A 19,039-nucleotide genomic window follows, 5' to 3' on the forward strand; every position below is an offset into this window, starting at 1 on the left:
AGGAAGTCATCCATATCCTGATCTAAAGCCAGGAAGGATGTAACCGCAAAAACATTATCACCGCAATTGGCGAAAATATGTTGCGTAGTGCGAGGCCAGTAAGGCCCGACGGAGGAAATTCAACTGGGTCGATTCCTACATTTCCTGCAAACAGGAGTGTCTATGGGCCTGAAATTGGGGTCCATTAAGGTTCAGATTTCGGCCCTGTCAATTTTCTTCCAAAAAAGAACTAGCTTCAGTCCCTGAAGTTTAGACGTTTGTAAAAGGGGTACTGCATATACAGCCTCCTTTTGTGCCTCCAGTGGCAATTTGGGATCTCAATGTAGTTTGGGTTCCAAAAGTCACATTGGTCTGAACCACTTAAATCTGTGGAGTTAAAATATCTCACATGGAAAGTGGTCATGCTGTTGGCCCTGGCCTGGGCCAGGCGCGTGTCAGAATTGGCGGCTTTATCCTGTAAAAGCCCTTATCTGATTTTCCATTCGGACAGGGCGGAATTGAGGACTCGTCCTCAGTTTCTCCCTAAGGTGGTTCCAGCGTTTTCACCTGAACCAACCTATTGTGGTGCCTGCGGCTACTAGGGACTTGGAGGAATCCAAGTTGCTGGATGTTGTCAGGGCCCTGAAAATATGTTTCCAGGACGGCTGGAGTCAGGAAATCTGACTCGCTGTTTATCCTGTATGCACCCAACAAGCTGGGTGCTCCTGCTTCTAAGCAGACTATTGCTCGTTGGATTTGTAGTACAATTCAGCTTGCACATTCTGTGGCAGGCCTGCCACAGCTAAAATCTGTAAAAGCCCGTTCCACAAGGAAAGTGGGCTCATCTTGGGCGGCTGCCCGAGGGGTCTCGGCTTTACAACTTTGCCGAGCAGCTACTTGGTCAGGGGCAAACACGTTTGATAAATTCTACAAATTTGATACCCTGGCTGAGGAGGACCTGGAGTTCTCTCATTCGGTGCTGCAGAGTCATCCGCACTCTCCCGCCCGTTTGGGAGCTTTGGTATAATCCCCATGGTCCTTACGGAGTCCCCAGCATCCACTTAGGACGTTAGAGAAAATAAGAATTTACTTACCGATCATTCTATTTCTCATAGTCCGTAGTGGATGCTGGGCGCCCATCCCAAGTGCGGATTGTCTGCAATACTTGTACATAGTTATTGTTACAAAAATCGGGTTATTATTGTTGGGAGCCATTTTTTCAGAGGCTCCTCTGTTATCATACTGTTAACTGGCTTCAGATCACAAGTTATACGGTGTGATTGGTGTGGCTGGTATGAGTCTTACCCGGGATTCAAAATCCTTCCTTATTGTGTACGCTCGTCCGGGCACAGTATCCTAACTGAGGCTTGGAGGAGGGTCATAGGGGGAGGAGCCAGTGCACACCAGTTAGTCCTAAAGCTTTCTTTAGATGTGCCCAGTCTCCTGCGGAGCCGCTATTCCCCATGGTCCTTACGGAGTCCCCAGCATCCACTACGGACTATGAGAAATAGAATGATCGGTAAGTAAATTCTTATTTTTTTGTGGTAAAATTAGGTATCTCGGCTTATATTCGGGTCGACTTCTACTCGAGTATATACGGTAATCATATATGTGGGACGTGTATTCTCATGGGTGGAAATCTTTGTGTCCTGAGTGCAGCCTCATTATGTAAATGTGTAGACCATGCCTCTGAGGCTGGCTTGGTTTTAGATTGTAGCATAGTGGCTAAAACTAGGCACCAGCTACCAAATTACGCCAACTTTCTTTTAGTATTTTGTGCTATCCAAGAGAAAATGCATTGTTCAGCTCATTATACGATCTCTTTTGAGTCCACACAGCAGTAGGGCTGTGATGTATAGAGAATATAACTGAAAGAGATGGGAGTTCTATACAGATTTGTGTAGTGTATGAGCTTGTGTGGCTGTCACTATGCACAATGGGACATACAGCGTCCACTCTGAGCACTTGTGTACTGCTGGTACGTTCTTTGGGGTCCAAGTGCTGGTTGAGTTGCGTTGATCAGGTGGGGAACGCTGCTGAATTCAAGTGTGTTCCACATACGGTGTGTTGTATATGCTGAGACCAGGTAATATTCAGTAATAACAGGAATGCACAACATAAATATTAAGGGAAGTTTAATTGTTGCTTAAGTCTTTGTGGGTGATTCAACAGATTTTTTTGGGGGGGGCATCCAAACTAATAGTTACCCATAGGAGCACTGTAATTGTTTCTCCGATTGGGTGCCCATTACTTCTGACGCTCCCAAATGCATCGGGGGTAGCTAAACCTGACTAAAATACTGTCCGAGGCACGAAAAGTGTTGTTTGGGCTCTCAAACTGGACACTTTGGGCCTAATTCAGCGTTGATCGCAGCAACAAATTTGTTCGCAGCTGGGCAAAACCATGTGCACTGCAGGGATGGGGGGGGGCAGATATAGCATGTGCAGAGAGAGTTTTGATTTGCGTGGGCTGTGTTAAAACTGAAATCTAAATTGCAGTGTAAAAATAAAGCAGCTAGTATTTACCCTGCACAGAAACAAAATAACCCTCCCAAATCTAACTCTCTCTGCAAATGTTATATCTGCCCCCCAGCAGTGCACATGGTTTTGCCCAACTGCTAACAAATTTGCTGCTGCGATCAAATCTGAATTAGGCCGTTTATGCACATTTCAGCTCGCCATCCCAGGAGCTTAAACGTACTACCCTTTCCCGATTTGTTTTAATTGCTCCATTGGGCGCCATCTAGTGGCAGCCGCGTGGTAAAACAAATAACTTGCCGCCTTTAAGTAGCAAGTGGGATGGCTTTTGACAGTCATGTGATTGTACAGAATGAGCAGCTACTGGATAATCTGATTAACATGAGCTCGTCTGTTATACAACAGACAACCATAGTACTGTTCATCCTCTCCTACCGTTTATTTAGATACTTTGGGGTAGGAAAGAGGCTGCTTAGTTTCAGTTTGGAAAGTCAGATGTGCCTATTACATGTTTCAAAGGCCCAGATTTATCAAGCCTTGGAGAGTGATAAATGGTGATAAAGTACCAACCAACCAGCTCCTAACTGTCATTTTTCAAACACAGCCTGTAACATGGCAATTAGTAGCTGATTGGTTGGTACTTTATCACCGTGCAAATTTATCACTCTCCAAGGCTTGATAAATCTGGGCCACTGGCTCAAATGACAAGTTGTATGCAATCGCGGATCAGAATACACGGTCTCCATTATTGGCCTGTAAACTTGCTGCTGAATGTATATGGAACTTGAAGAGTTACAATGTTAATGATATTTATTTCCGCAAACCTGAAAGCCTGGGAAATGTCCGTTCACTATAGTGTTTACAGGAGAACCAGCAGCTGTGTAACCGTGGAGATTACTCGCCTGTCTACTGGAGGGATACGGTCGTTAGGTCGACACAGCTTAGGTCGACATGGTCATTAGGTCGACATGTACTGGGTCAAAAGGTCAACTTGAGTTTTTCACATTTTTCTTCATTTTTTTGGACTTTTTCATACTTGACGATCCACGTTGAGTACAATCGGGAACGGTAACCTGTGCGAGGGGACACGGTACACTAATTGAGGTTCCCCATCACTTTACGAAGAAAACGATAGCAAAAAAAAGTTCAAAAACCCATGTCTACCTTTTGACCTGTCGACCCAACGACCCGTACCCCTACTGGAGCCCATTATAGTCTATATAAATATAGAGCATTGCTAAAGAAGTTTATTTTGGTTGGGAATGTCTTCTGTGACTTTAAGTTGCAGGTGTCTGGCAACGTTTTCTATTAATGGCAGAAGGCATGGTTACTATTGACGATGCCGAGATGTGCTGGTGTGCCACTTACACAATATATTGTTAAATTATTGGAGTCTGTGAGTAATGTTTTGTCTTATCAGAACAATCAGTATTATTATGGGGCAAATACCCCTATTTCTCTGACGTCCTAAGTGGATGCTGGGACTCCGTAAGGACCATGGGGATTAGCGGCTCCGCAGGAGACTGGGCACAACTAAAGAAAGCTTTAGGACTACCTGGTGTGCACTGGCTCCTCCCACTAAGACCCTCCTCCAGACCTCAGTTAGATTCTTGTGCCCGGCTGAGCTGGATGCACACTGGGGGCTCTCCTGAGCTCCTAGAAAGAAAGTATATTTTAGGTTTTTTATTTTACAGTGAGATCTGCTGGCAACAGACTCACTGCAGCGAGGGACTAAGGGGAGAAGAAGCGAACCTACCTAACTGGTGGTAGCTTGGGCTTCTTAGGCTACTGGACACCATTAGCTCCAGAGGGATCGACCGCATGGAACCGGCCATTGATGTTCGGTCCCGGAGCCGCGCCGCCGGCCCCCTTACAGAGCCAGAAGCAAGAAGTGTTCTGGAAAATCGGCGGCAGAAGACTTCAGTCTTCACCAAGGTAGCGCACAGCACTGCAGCTGTGCGCCATTGCCCCTCATGCACACCTCACACTCCGGTCACTGATGGGTGCAGGGCGCTGGGGGGGGGGGGTGCCCTGAGCAACAATATAAACACCTTGCCTGGCAAACTCATCACAATATATAGCCCCAGAGGCTATATATGTGATAAATACCCCTGCCAGAATCCATAAAAAAGCGGGAGAAAAGTCCGCGAAAAAGGGGCGGAGCTATCTCCCTCAGCACACTGGCGCCATTTTCTCTTCACAGTGCAGCTGGTAGACAGCTCCCCAGGCTCTCCCCTGTAGTTTTCAGGCTCAAAGGGTTAAAAAGAGAGGGGGGGCACTAAATTTAGGCGCAATATTGTTTATACAAGCAGCTATTGGGGGAAAAATCACTCAGTTATAGTGTTAATCCCTGCATTATATAGCGCTCTGGTGTGTGCTGGCATACTCTCTCTCTGTCTCCCCAAAGGACTTTGTGGGGTCCTGTCCTCAGTCAGAGCATTCCCTGTGTGTGTGCTGTGTGTCGGTACGGCTGTGTCGACATGTGGGATGAGGAAGGTTACGTGGAGGTGGAGCAGAGGCCGATAAATGGGATGTCGCCCCCTGTGGGGCCGACACCAGAGTGGATGGATAGGTGGAAGGTATTAACCGACAATGTCACCTCCTTACATAGAAGGCTGGATGACGTAAAACAGCTGTGGGACAGCCGGCTTCTCAGCCCGCGCCTGCCCAGGCGTCTCAAAGGCCATCAGGGGCTCAAAAAAGCGCCCGTTACCTCAGATGGCAGACACAGATGTCGACACGGAGTCTGACTCCAGTGTCGACGAGGTTGAGACATATACACAATCCACTAGGAACATCCGTTACATGATCTCGGCAATGAAAAATGTGTTACGCATTTCTGACATGAACCCAAGTACCACATAAAAGGGGTTTTATTTTTGGGGAGAAAAAGCAGCCAGTGTTTTGTTCCCCCATCAGATGAATGAATGAAGTGTGTAAAGTAGCGTGGGTTCCCCCGATAAGAAACTGGTAATTTCAAAAAAGTTACTGATGGCGTACCCTTTCCCGCCAGAGGATAGGTCACGTTGGGAGATATCCCTTAGGGGTGGATAAGGCGCTCACACGTTTGTCAAAAAAGGTGGCACTGCCGTCTTAGGATACGGCCACCTTGAAGGAGCCTGCTGATAAAAAGCAGGAGGCTATCCTGAAGTCTGTATATACACACTCAGGTTATATCCTGAGACCTGCAATTGCCTCAGCATAAATAGTGCTGCTGCAGCGTGGTCTGATACCCAGTCAGATAATATTAATACTCTAAGACAGGGATAATAGTTTGCTAACATAGAGCATATTAAAGACGTCGCCTTAGATATAAAGGATGCACAGAGGGATATTTGCCGGCTGGCATCCAGAATTAATGCAATGTCCATTCTGCCAGGAGGGTATTAGAAACCCGGCAGTGGACAGGTGATGCTGCCTGTAAAAGGCACATGGAGATTCTGCCTTATAAGGGTGAGGAATTGTTTGGGGATGGTCTCTGGGACCTCGTATCCACAGCAACAGCTGGGAAGAAATTTTTTTACCTCAGGTTTCCTCACAGCCTAAGAAAGCACTGTATTTTCAGGTACAGTCCTTTCGGCTTCAGAAAAGCAAGCGGGTCAAAGGTGCTTCCTTTCTGCACAGAGACAAGGGAAGAAGGAAAAAGCTGCACCAGCAGCCAGTTCCCAGGATCAAAAATCTTCCCCCGCTTCCTCTGAGTCCACCGCATGACGTTGGGGCTCCACAGGTGGAGACAGGTGCGGTAGGGGCGCGTCTCGGGAACTTCAGGGACCAGTGGGCTTGCCCACAGGTGGATCCCTAGGTTCTGCAAATAGTATCACAGGGATACAGGCTGGAGTTCGAGGCGACTCCCCCTCGCCGTTACCTCATATCAGCCTTGCCTGCTGCCCTCGGAGAAAGGTAGTACTGCCGGCAATTCACAAGCTGTACTTCCAGCAGGTGAAATCAAGGTACCCCTCCTTCAACAAGGCTGGGGTTACTATTCCAAAATGTTGTGGTACCGAAACCAGACGGTTCGGTGAGACCCATTCTAAAATTGAAAGCCTTGAACACTTATATACGAAGGTTCAAGTTCAAAATGGAATCGCTCAGGGCGATTATTGCAAGCCTGGAGAATTTCATGGTATCACTGGACATCAAGGATGCTTACCTGCATGTCCCTATTTACCCTCTTCACCAGGAGTGCCTCAAAATTGTGGTACAGGATTGTCATTACCAATTCCAGACGTTGCCGTTGGTCTGTCCCCGGCACCGAGGTATTTACCAAGGTAATGGCCGAAATAATTATCCCGTACGTTGACGATCTCCTTATAAAGGCGAGGTCCAGGGAGCAGTTGTTCGGCGGAGTAGCACTATCTCGGGAAGTGCTACAACAGCACGGCTGGATTCTGAATATTCCAAAGTCGCAGCTAATTCCTACGACGCGTCTACTGTTCCTGGGTATGGTTCTGGACACAGAACAGGATAAAAAGGGTTTCTCCCGGAGGAGAAGTCCAAGGAGTTGTCGTCTCTAGACAGAGACCTCCTAATACGTATACAGGTGTCGGTGCATCAATGCACGCGAGCCCTGGGAAGGATGGTAGCTTCTTACGAAGAAATTCCATTCGCCAGGTCCCATGCAAGGATTTTCCAGTGGGATCTGTTGGACAAGTGGTCCGGGTCGCATCTTCAGATGCATCGGCGGATAACCCTGTCTCCAAGGGCCAGGGTGTCGCTGTTGTGGTGGCTGCAGAGTGCTCATCTTCTAGGGGGCCGCAGATTCGGCATACAGGACTTGGTCCTGGTGACCACGGATGCCAGCCTTCGAGGCTGGGGGGCAGTCACACAGGGAAGAAACTTCCAAGGCTATGGAAAAGTCAGGAGACTTCCCTACACATAAATATTCTGGAACTAAGGGCCATTTACAATGCCCTAAGTCAGGCTAGACCCCTGCTTCAACACCGGCCGGTGCTGATCCAGTCAGACAACATCACGGCGGTCGCTCATGTAAACCGACAGGGCGGCACAAGAAGCAGGATGGCGATGGCAGAAGCCACAAGGATTCTCCGATGGGCGGAAAATCATGTGTTAGCACTGTCGGCAGTGTTCATTCCCGGAGTGGACAACTGAGAAGCAGACTTTCTCAGAAGACACGACCTCCACCCGGGAGAGTGGGGACTTCATCCAGAAGTTTTCCAAATGATTGTACACCGTTGGGAAAGGCCACAGGTGGACATGATGGCGTCCCGCCTCAACAAAAAGCTACAAAGATATTGCGCCAGGTCAAGGGACCCTCAGGCGATAGCTGTGGACGCTCTGGTAACACCGTGGGTGTACCAGTCGGTGTATGTGTTCCCTTCTCTGCCTCTCCTACCCAGGGTAATGAGAATAATAAGAAGGAGAGGAGTAAGAACTATACTCATTGTCCCGGGTTGGCCAAGAAGAGCTTGGTAACCAGAACTCCAAGAAATGATCTCAGAGGACCCATGGCCTCTGCCGCTCAGACAGGACCTGCTGCAGCAGGGGGCCTGTCTGTTCCAAGACGTACCGCTGCTGCGTTTGACGGCATGGCGGTTGAACGCCGGATCCTGAAGGAAAAGGGCATTCCGGAGGAAGTTATCCCTACGCTATTTAAAGCTAGGAAAGAAGTGAATGCAAACCATTATCACCGCATATGGTGGAAATATGTTGCGTGCTGTGAGGCCAGGAAGGCCCCAAAGGAGAAATTTCAGATAGGTCGATTTCTGCACTTCCTACAGTCAGAGGTGACTATGGGCCTAAAATTGGGTTCCATGAAGGTCCAGATTTCGGCTCTATCGATTTTCTTCCAACATAGAACTGGCTTCACTGCCTGAAGTTCGGACTTTTGTTAAGGGAGTGCTGCATAGTCAGCCCCCGTTTGTGCCTCAAGTGGCACCGTGGGATCTCAACGTGGTGTTGGATTTCCTGAAGTCGCATTGGGTTGAGCCACTTAAATCCGTGGAGCTACAATACCTCACGTGGAAAGTGGTCATGCTGTGGGCCGTGGCGTCGGCCAGGCGTGTATCAGAATTGGCGGCTTTGTCATACAAAAGCCCTTATCTGTATTTTATATGGATAAGGCGGAATTGAGGACTCGTTCCCAATTCCTTCCTAAGGTGGTATCAGTTTTTCATGTGAACCAACCTATTGTGGTGCCTGCGGCTACTTGGGACTTGGAGGATTCCAAGTTACTGGACGTAGTCAGGGCCCTGAAAAGTATATGTTTCCAGGACGGCTGGAGTCAGGAAAACTGACTCGCTATTTATCCTGTATGCACCCAACAAGCTGGGTGCTCCTGCTTCTAAGCAGACTATTGCTCGCTGGACCTGTAGCACGATTCAACTTGCACATGCTGCGGCTGGACTGCCGCACCCTAAATCTGTAAAAGCCCATTCCACGAGGAAAGGGGCTCTTCTTGGGCGGCTGCCCGAGGGGTCTCGGCTTTACAACTTTGCCGAGCTGTTACTTGGTCGGGTTCAAACATTTTTGCAACAGTCTACAAGTTTGATACCCTGGCTGAGGAGGACCTAGAGTTTGCTCATTCGGTGCTGCAGAGTCATCCGCACTCTCCCGCCCGTTTGGGAGCTTTGGTATAATCCCCATGGTCCTTACGGAGTCCCAGCATCCACTTAGGACGTCAGAGAAAATAAGATTTTACTCACCGGTAAATCTATTTCTCGTAGTCCGTAGTGGATGCTGGGCGCCCATCCCAAGTGCGGATTGTCTGCAATACTTGTTTATAGTTATTGCATAACTAAAGGGTTATTGTTGAGCCATCTGTTGAGAGGCTCGGTTATATTTCATACTGTTAACTGGGTATAGTATCACGAGTTATACGGTGTGATTGGTGTGGCTGGTATGAGTCTTACCCGGGATTCAAAATCCTTCCTATTTGTGTCAGCTCTTCCGGGCACAGTATCCTAACTGAGGTCTGGAGGAGGGTCTTAGTGGGAGGAGCCAGTGCACACCAGGTAGTCCTAAAGCTTTCTTTAGTTGTGCCCAGTCTCCTGCGGAGCCGCTAATCCCCATGGTCCTTACGGAGTCCCAGCATCCACTACGGACTACGAGAAATAGATTTACCGGTGAGTAAAATCTTATTTTTAATAATAATTAGCCTAGAAGAAACACTTTGATGTGGTCTTCTCCTAGACCCTTGCCTGTGTACCTTAGAAAAGTGACTAGCTTTGCATTTCAGTGGAGTTTCTTTGGCTGTGGAGGGCTGGAGGTGAATGAATGGTGGTTTCACACAAAGACCTGCTATACTGCAACATCCATTATTAAGGACAGGGGATTGCTTTAGCTAAGACAATATTTCTCAAGCCTACCTGCTAAAGCTGCTATGTGAACACTCTGAAAGTTAAGTTGCAGTTTTAAAGCTCTTCCCGTGACGAGAGCCTGCTATGCGCATTCGGTCCATCATATTGTCATTGTCCCTGTATTATAATGCCCCGCTTGTTGTGGGTGTCCTGACCTCTGGAATATCACTGTCCTCTCCACTTCCATTCTTGTAGGACCGAAGATGAGAAAGAGGAAAGTAGCAGCGAAGAGGAGGAAGAGGATGACAAGCGCATTGTGGATGAATTACTGGGCAAAGTAGTGAGCGTGAACTGCAGCCTGACTAAACAGTGGTACACTGCCCTGGTGAGTGTTTGCCATTGTTGCCAGCTTTTACTGGGGGAAGGAGGGTCCTATATGTTGCTGGGTATTTTTTGTGTGTATTTGAATTAGAGACTTTTACTATAATATTCTTGCTTAACCATATATTGTATTTAATCTGTTTCATCTAAATCTTCAGAATGAACCTGGACGGGATAGTTTATCTTGGTTTTGTCTAGGATTCATTTTTTATTTTACATTTAGGTTTTTAGTTTTGTCTCGGGTCACTGTATTTGTTTGATGTGCAATGTGTTCTATATAATGTTCTCCTAATAAGCCTTGTAGGAAGACCTCGCCGTAAGAGGTGTAAAGAGCTGTAGTAATGTAGAGATCATCACGTTTGGTGGGAGGATGTGTAAATACTCTGTCCATAGACAGTTCCCTGAAAATCCTTTATCCACATTGTGATAATAGTACAGACCAGTGATTCCCAACTGTGGTCCTCAAGTAGCACTTAAGGTGCAGACACACTAGGCGATTTTGAGCTCAAAGTAGCTTACTTTTGGCGTTTTGTGCTACCTTGTGCTCAAAATCTCCATGTATGTATGGCGGTGAGCGCTGATGCGCGCTCCCACATCATCGCTGGCCGTCGCCGTCCGACGGCTTGTTTTACTGGCTGAGTAAACCACTTTCCACAGTCTCCTACTGTGGAAAGTGGTTCACCTCCGTGAAAATCGCTCAGTGTGTATTTTTTTTTTTTTCCGGCCAGTGGTTTTCGCATCATCGCTCAGCATACACACTGGGCAAAAACGCCCAGTGTGTATGCACCTTTACAGACCAAGGTTTAAAGATCTCCTTGGCTCAGCACAGATGGTTAAATCATATTAACTGAGGTACTAATTATGTTACCTGTGGCCAAGCATGGACATACTTAAAACCTACATCTTGAGGACCAAGTTTGGGAACCACTGGTATAGACCAGAGTTTCTCATACTCTGTCCTCAGGACCTCAAACAGATCCCGTTTCCCAGCAGGTGTACAGGAGTATTCATTACTGACTGACAAAATGTAAAAGATCTGCAGGTGGAGCTAATTATTTCACTTGTGAGGGGACCTGGAAAACATGCACTGTTTTGGTGTTCCGAGGACTGAGTTTGAAAACCTAAGCCACAGACAAAGTAGTGAATTTCTGTGGTGCTTGGCTGCTCTGTTTAACATCTGATGATTGGCTTGATGAAGCTGTTTTGGCACCCGTCCTCTGGCAGTCTGGTCATAGTGGTTTAATATGTCATACATAGCTGGCGGTCTGTCTGGGACGGTGTCCCTTTCATTGTCAGGAACTGTCTAGAAAAAGCCTCTTTATCAAGGTTGAGTTGGAAATTAAAGCCCATTTGAACACAGCTGACATTTTATTTTGTTTCCGCTGAGAGGAGAGAAAGTGAATGCTATTGTCCGGGGAAGGCAGGGAATGCAAGTACAGAGATTGAGATGAGCATATACAGTGGCGTAAGTTCGTCACAGTTGCCCGGAAGCAAGATAAATATTGGTGCCCCCCTATTTCCTATATTAAGATAAGTGTGTGTGTGTGTGTGTGTGTGTGTGTGTGTGTGTGTGTGTGTGTGTGTGTGTGGAGTTCTGAAAAAAAATTATATACTGTATTTATACATTTAATTGTCTTTTATTTTAAATCACACATTTCTTAGCAGTCATACCCAGGATTAGAACCCATGACCTGTTACACTGACAGCAGACACTTTACTGATGGAGTTATTTGCTCCTGTAGAGGAAGCATGATAATTCTGACTATATGAAATTATGTGTAATTGTCAGAGAAGTATCTTCATATAGTTAAAATTCTCATGTTTCCTATACAGGAACAAACAGCTTCATCAGTAAGGTGTCTGCTTCCAGTGCAATAGGCTGTGGTTTCTAATCCTGGGTGTGATACTTGTAAAATGTGTATATTCAGTATAATAAAGAGGGTGTGATTTGTAAGGTGCAGGGACCAGTGAGGAAGTCGGCCAGTGAAAAGACAGCGACAGCTATCAATTAACTTAATTCAATGGTGTCCCAGAATGGGAGGAGAGGTGCCCCCCTTCAGAGCAGGAGCCCGGCGGCAGATGACTCCGTTGCCTCCCAGAGTTCTGATTCTGAGCACATCCAAGTGTCCATTCTAGCTGGATAGGTTTTAGCTACTGTAAATAGAAACACTGAAGACCAATTAGCCCATCCACTTCGCTCGTTTCCCTTCTCTAGATAGAGATATATATTTCTCTATCGTCCTAGTGGATGCTGGGGTTCCTGAAAGGACCATGGGGAATAGCGGCTCCGCAGGAGACAGGGCACAAAAAGTAAAGCTTTTCCGATCAGGTGGTGTGCACTGGCTCCTCCCCCTATGACCCTCCTCCAGACTCCAGTTAGATTTTTGTGCCCGGCCGAGAAGGGTGCAATCTAGGTGGCTCTCCTAAAGAGCTGCTTAGAGAAAGTTTAGCTAGGTTTTTTATGTTACAGTGATTCCTGCTGGCAACAGGATCACTGCAGCGAGGGACTGAGGGGAGAAGGAGTCAACTCACCTGCGTGCAGGATGGATTGGCTTCTTGGCTACTGGACATCAAGCTCCAGAGGGACGATCACAGGTACAGCCTGGATGGTCACCGGAGCCGCGCCGCCGGCCCCCTTGCAGATGCTGAAGACAGAAGAGGTCCAGAATCGGCGGCTGAAGACTCCTGCAGTCTTCTAAAGGTAGCGCACAGCACTGCAGCTGTGCGCCATTTTCCTCTCAGCACACTTCACACGGCAGTCACTGAGGGTGCAGGGCGCTGGGAGGGGGGCGCCCTGGGAGGCAAAATGAGTACCTATAAAGGCTAAAAATACCTCACATATAGCCCTAGAGGCTATATGGAGATATTTAACCCCTGCCTGATTTCTCAAAATAGCGGGAGACGAGCCCGCCGGAAAAGGGGCGGGGCCTATCTCCTCAGCACACGGCGCCATTTCCTCTCACAGCTCCGCTGGTCAGGACGGCTCCCAGGTCTCTCCCCTGCACTGCACTACAGAAACAGGGTAAAACAGAGAGGGGGGGCAAATTTATGGCGATATTTTTATATAACAAAGCAGCTATAGGGGAGCACTTATTATAAGGCTATCCCTGATATATATATAGCGCTTTTGGTGTGTGCTGGCAAACTCTCCCTCTGTCTCCCCAAAGGGCTAGTGGGTCCTGTCTTCATTAGGAGCATTCCCTGTGTGTCTGCTGTGTGTCGGTACGTGTGTGTCGACATGTATGAGGACGATATTGGTGTGGAGGCGGAGCAATTGCCAAATATGGGGATGTCACCTCCTAGGGGGTCGACACCAGAATGGATGCCTTTATTTATGGAACTACGGGATAGTGTCAACACGCTAAAGCAGTCGTTTGACGACATGAGACGGCCGGACAATCAATTAGTGCCTGTCCAGGCGACTCAAACACCGTCAGGGGCTGTGAAACGCCCTTTGCCTCAGTCGGTCGACACAGACCCAGACACAGGCGATGACTCCAGTGGGGACGGTGACGAATCAACCGTATTTTCCAGTAGGGCCACACGTTATATGATTTTGGCAATGAAGGAGGCGTTACATTTAGCTGATACTACAGGTACCACTAAACAGGGTATTATGTGGGGTATGAAAAAACTACCTATAGTTTTTCCTGAATCAGAAGAACTAAATGACGTGTGTAATGAAGCGTGGGTTGCCCCTGATAAAAAGCTGATAATTTCAAAGAAATTATTGGCATTATACCCTTTCCCGCCAGAGGTTAGGGAGCGCTGGGAAACACCTCCTAGGGTGGACAAGGCGCTAACACGCTTATCTAAACAAGTGGCGTTACCCTCTCCTGAGACGGCCGCACTTAAAGATCCATCAGATAGGAGGATGGAAAATATCCCAAAAAGTATATACACACATGCAGGTGTTATACTACGACCAGCTGTAGCAACTGCCTGGATGGGCAGTGCGGGGGTAGTTTGGTCAGAATCCCTGATTGAAAATATTGATACCCTGGACAGGGACAATATTTTACTGTCGTTAGAACAAATAAAGGATGCATTTCTTTATATGCGTGATGCACAGAGGGATATATGCACACTGGCATCACGGGTAAGTGCTATGTCCATTTCGGCCAGAAGAGCTTTATGGACGCGACAGTGGACAGGCGATGCGGATTCAAAACGGCATATGGAAGTTTTGCCGTATAAGGGGGAGGAGTTATTTGGAGTCGGTCTATCAGATTTGGTGGCCACGGCTACAGCCGGGAAATCCACCTTTCTACCTCAAGTCACTCCCCAACAGAAAAAGGCACCGACTTTTCAACCGCAGCCCTTTCGTTCCTTTAAAAATAAGAGAGCAAAGGGCTATTCATATTTGCCACGAGGCAAAGGTCGAGGGAAGAGACAGCAACACGCAGCTCCTTCCCAGGATCAGAAGCCCTCCCCGGCTTCTACAAAAGCCTCAGCATGACGCTGGGGCTTCTCAAGCGGACTCGGGGACGGTGGGCGGTCGTCTCAAAAATTACAGCGCGCAGTGGGCTCACTCGCAAGTAGATCCCTGGATCCTGCAGATAATATCTCAGGGATACAGGTTGGAATTAGAGACAGATCCACCTCGCCGTTTCCTGAGGTCTGCTTTACCAACGTCCCCCTCCGAAAGGGAGACGGTGTTGGAAGCCATTCACAAGCTGTACTCTCAGCAGGTGATAGTCAAGGTACCTCTTCTGCAACAAGGGAAGGGGTATTATTCCACTCTTTTTGTGGTACCGAAGCCGGATGGCTCGGTAAGGCCTATTCTAAATCTGAAGTCCTTGAACCTGTACATAAAGAAGTTCAAGTTCAAAATGGAGTCACTCAGAGCAGTGATAGCGAACCTGGAAGAGGGGGACTTTATGGTATCCTTGGACATCAAGGATGCGTATCTCCACGTTCCAATTTACCCCTCACACCAGGGGTACCTCAGGTTCGTTGTACAAAACTGTCACTATCAGTTTCAGACGCTGCCGTTCGGATTGTCCACGGCACCTCGGATCTTTACAAAGGTAATGGCCGAGATGATGATTCTTCTTCGAAGAAAAGGCGTATTAATTATCCCATACTTGGACGATCTCCTAATAAGGGCGAGGTCCAGAGAACAGCTAGAGATGGGATTAGCACTGTCTCAAGAAGTGCTAAAACAGCACGGGTGGATTCTGAATATTCCAAAATCCCAGTTAATGCCGACAACTCGTCTGCTGTTCCTAGGGATGATTCTGGACACGGTTCAGAAAAAGGTTTTTCTCCCGGAGGAAAAAGCCAAGGAGTTATCCGAGCTTGTCAGGAACCTCCTAAAACCAGGAAAGGTGTCTGTACATCAATGCACAAGAGTCCTGGGAAAAATGGTGGCTTCTTACGAAGCGATTCCATTCGGCAGATTCCACGCAAGAATTTTCCAAAGGGATCTGTTGGACAAATGGTCAGGGTCGCATCTTCAGATGCACCTACGGATAACCCTGTCTCCAAGGACAAGGGTGTCTCTTCTGTGGTGGTTGCAGAGTGCTCATCTATTGGAGGGCCGCAGATTCGGCATACAGGATTGGATCCTGGTGACCACGGACGCCAGCCTGAGAGGCTGGGGAGCAGTCACACAAGGAAGAAACTTCCAGGGAGTATGGACGAGCCTGGAAACGTCTCTTCACATAAACATTCTGGAACTAAGAGCAATATACAATGCTCTAAACCAGGCAGAACCTCTGCTTCAGGGAAAACCGGTATTGATCCAGTCGGACAACATCACGGCAGTCGCCCATGTGAACAGACAGGGCGGCACAAGAAGCAGGAGGGCAATGGCAGAAGCTGCAAGGATTCTTCGCTGGGCAGAGAATCATGTGATAGCACTGTCAGCAGTGTTCATCCCGGGAGTGGACAACTGGGAAGCAGACTTCCTCAGCAGACACGATCTTCACCCGGGAGAGTGGGGACTTCATCCAGAAGTCTTCCACATGCTGGTAACCCGTTGGGAAAGACCAATGGTGGACATGATGGCGTCTCGCCTCAACAAAAAACTGGACAGGTATTGCGCCAGGTCAAGAGATCCGCAGGCAATAGCTGTGGACGCGCTGGTAACGCCTTGGGTGTACCAGTCGGTGTATGTGTTTCCTCCTCTGCCTCTCATACCAAAAGTATTGAGAATTATACGGCAAAGAGGCGTAAGAACGATACTAGTGGTTCTGGATTGGCCAAGGAGGACTTGGTACCCGGAACTTCAAGAGATGATCACGGAAGATCCGTGGCCTCTACCTCTAAGGAGGGACTTGCTTCAGCAGGGTCCCTGTCTGTTTCAAGACTTGCCGCGGCTGCGTTTGACGGCATGGCGGTTGAACGCCGGATCCTAAAGGAAAGAGGCATGCCGGAAGAAGTCATTCCTACTTTGATTAAAGCAAGGAAGGAAGTAACCGTGCAACATTATCACCGAATTTGGCGAAAATATGTTGCGTGGTGCGAAGATCGGAGTGCTCCGACGGAGGAATTTCAACTGGGTCGATTCCTACATTTCCTGCAATCAGGATTGTCAATGGGTCTCAAATTGGGATCTATTAAGGTTCAAATTTCGGCCCTGTCGATTTTCTTTCAAAAAGAATTGGCTTCAGTCCCTGAAGTCCAGACCTTTGTTAAGGGAGTGCTGCATATACAGCCTCCTGTGGTGCCTCCAGTGGCACCGTGGGATCTAAATGTGGTTTTGGACTTCCTAAAATCTCATTGGTTTGAACCACTAAAAAAGGTGGATTTGAAATATCTCACATGGAAAGTGACCATGCTTCTAGCCCTGGCTTCTGCCAGGAGAGTGTCAGAATTGGCAGCTTTATCTTACAAAAGCCCATATCTGATTTTCCATTCGGACAGGGCAGAACTGCGGACTCGTCCGCATTTTCTCCCTAAGGTGGTGTCAGCATTTCATCTGAACCAGCCTATTGTAGTGCCTGCGGCTACAAGTGACTTGGAGGACTCCAAGTTACTGGACGTTGTCAGAGCATTAAAAATATATATTGCAAGGACAGCTGGAGTCAGAAAATCTGACTCGTTGTTTATATTGTATGCACCCAACAAGATGGGTGCTCCTGCGTCTAAACAGACGATTGCTCGTTGGATCTGTAGCACAATCCAACTTGCACATTCTGTGGCAGGCTTGCCACAGCCTAAATCTGTAAAGGCCCACTCCACAAGGAAGGTGGGCTCATCTTGGGCGGCTGCCCGAGGGGTCTCGGCATTACAACTTTGCCGAGCAGCTACGTGGTCAGGGGAGAACACGTTTGTAAAATTTTACAAATTTGATACTCTGGCTAAGGAGGACCTGGAGTTCTCTCATTCGGTGCTGCAGAGTCATCCGCACTCTCCCGCCCGTTTGGGAGCTTTGGTATAATCCCCATGGTCCTTTCAGGAACCCCAGCATCCACTAGGACGATAGAGAAAATAAGATTTTACTTACCGATAAATCTATTTCTCGGAGTCCGTAGTGGATGCTGGGCGCCCATCCCAAGTGCGGATTATCTGCATAAGTTGTACATAGTTATTGTTAACTAATTCGGGTTATTGTTGAAGGAAGCCATCTTTCAGAGGCTCCGCTGTTATCATACTGTTAACTGGGTTTAGATCACAAGTTGTACGGTGTGATTGGTGTGGCTGGTATGAGTCTTACCCGGGATTCAAAATCCTCCCTTATTGTGTACGCTCGTCCGGGCACAGTACCTAACTGGAGTCTGGAGGAGGGTCATAGGGGGAGGAGCCAGTGCACACCACCTGATCGGAAAAGCTTTACTTTTTGTGCCCTGTCTCCTGCGGAGCCGCTATTCCCCATGGTCCTTTCAGGAACCCCAGCATCCACTACGGACTCCGAGAAATAGATTTATCGGTAAGTAAAATCTTATTATTTATTCCAACCATTAATTACTGTACTACAAAATGGAAATGTGTCCTGAGCATTCTTCAATGCAGTATTTTTGGAAAGCTTTCAAGAACTTTATATATGCTGGTAAATGTTTTCCTGCCTCATTCATTGATTAAAATGTTTTACGTACTATGCACAACAGTCCTTTCTTCTGTTGCTCAGGACACTGCACTATTTTGCAGACTCGGATCCTTTTTATTTTACCTAATGTTCTTAAGGTGCGGTCTACAAACTGGATCTAATTATCTGCATTGTTCCATGTGCCTCTGATATGTCCCATGGCTGCTGTGTTCATCTCTTGGTGAACACTGTTTAACATTGAGGTTTCATTTAAGTCTACAGTACACAGTAACATTGTCAGTGACCCCAGGATGGCTGAAGGTCACAGCAATAGGAAATGCTGCATTTATGAGTTAGTGCACTTACTGTCACCATGCGCTTAGTTAAGCTTTATTCATCAGCAGCCGAGATGGTTGAGTGAGCCAGACAATATTTTATTTCTGACCATAAAAAGGGTAGAGACTTTTCTAAAAACACAATTTTAAAATATGGAAATAATTCTCCACAAAACTAATAAATTATGTAGGAATAAAGAAAAGAGAAGGTCTTTCTTAAAATCGAGGTACTGTACCCCTATGCCAAAGAGAAGTTCACTTTGTATTCTTAACTCCTCTGAGGATAAATGTGTGGTTATATGGTAGGGGTGTAGTACGGCTGACCGGCGGTTAGGAGACCGCCGGTCAGCTTACCGACGCTGGGATCCCGGCAGCATACCGACGGGGAGGGGCGAGTGCAGCAAGCCCCTTGCGGGTTCGCTGCGCTCGCCGCGCTGCGGGCTCGGTGGCGACCTGTGGTCGCCACGGGTTCTATTCCCACTCTATGGGTGTCGTGGACACCCACGAGTGGAAATAGTCCCTGTTGGTCGGCATGCCGACCATCGGGATAGCGAGCCGTCGGGATGGTGGAGGAGGTCATGTGTCTGTCGGTCAGCTGACCGGCAGTCACATGAATACCACTCATATGGTAGTTATGGG

The 19,039-nt window shown here is 47.7% G+C and overlaps 1 protein-coding gene across 4 annotated transcripts in view; it reads left to right on the top strand.

Annotated features, from left to right (window-relative positions):
• Window positions 1-19,039, top strand: part of ARID4A (AT-rich interaction domain 4A) — a 201,586-nt gene that overhangs the window by 27,838 nt on the left and 154,709 nt on the right. For all 4 annotated transcript variants that reach the window (XM_063947995.1, XM_063947996.1, XM_063947994.1 and 1 more), the window contains exon 8: window positions 9,968-10,097. In XM_063947995.1, the coding sequence (XP_063804065.1) occupies window positions 9,968-10,097 (130 nt within the window). The remainder of the gene's footprint in view (window positions 1-9,967; window positions 10,098-19,039) is intronic.

Source organism: Pseudophryne corroboree, chromosome 12, assembly GCF_028390025.1.
Source record: "Pseudophryne corroboree isolate aPseCor3 chromosome 12, aPseCor3.hap2, whole genome shotgun sequence".
Taxonomy (NCBI): domain Eukaryota; kingdom Metazoa; phylum Chordata; class Amphibia; order Anura; family Myobatrachidae; genus Pseudophryne; species Pseudophryne corroboree.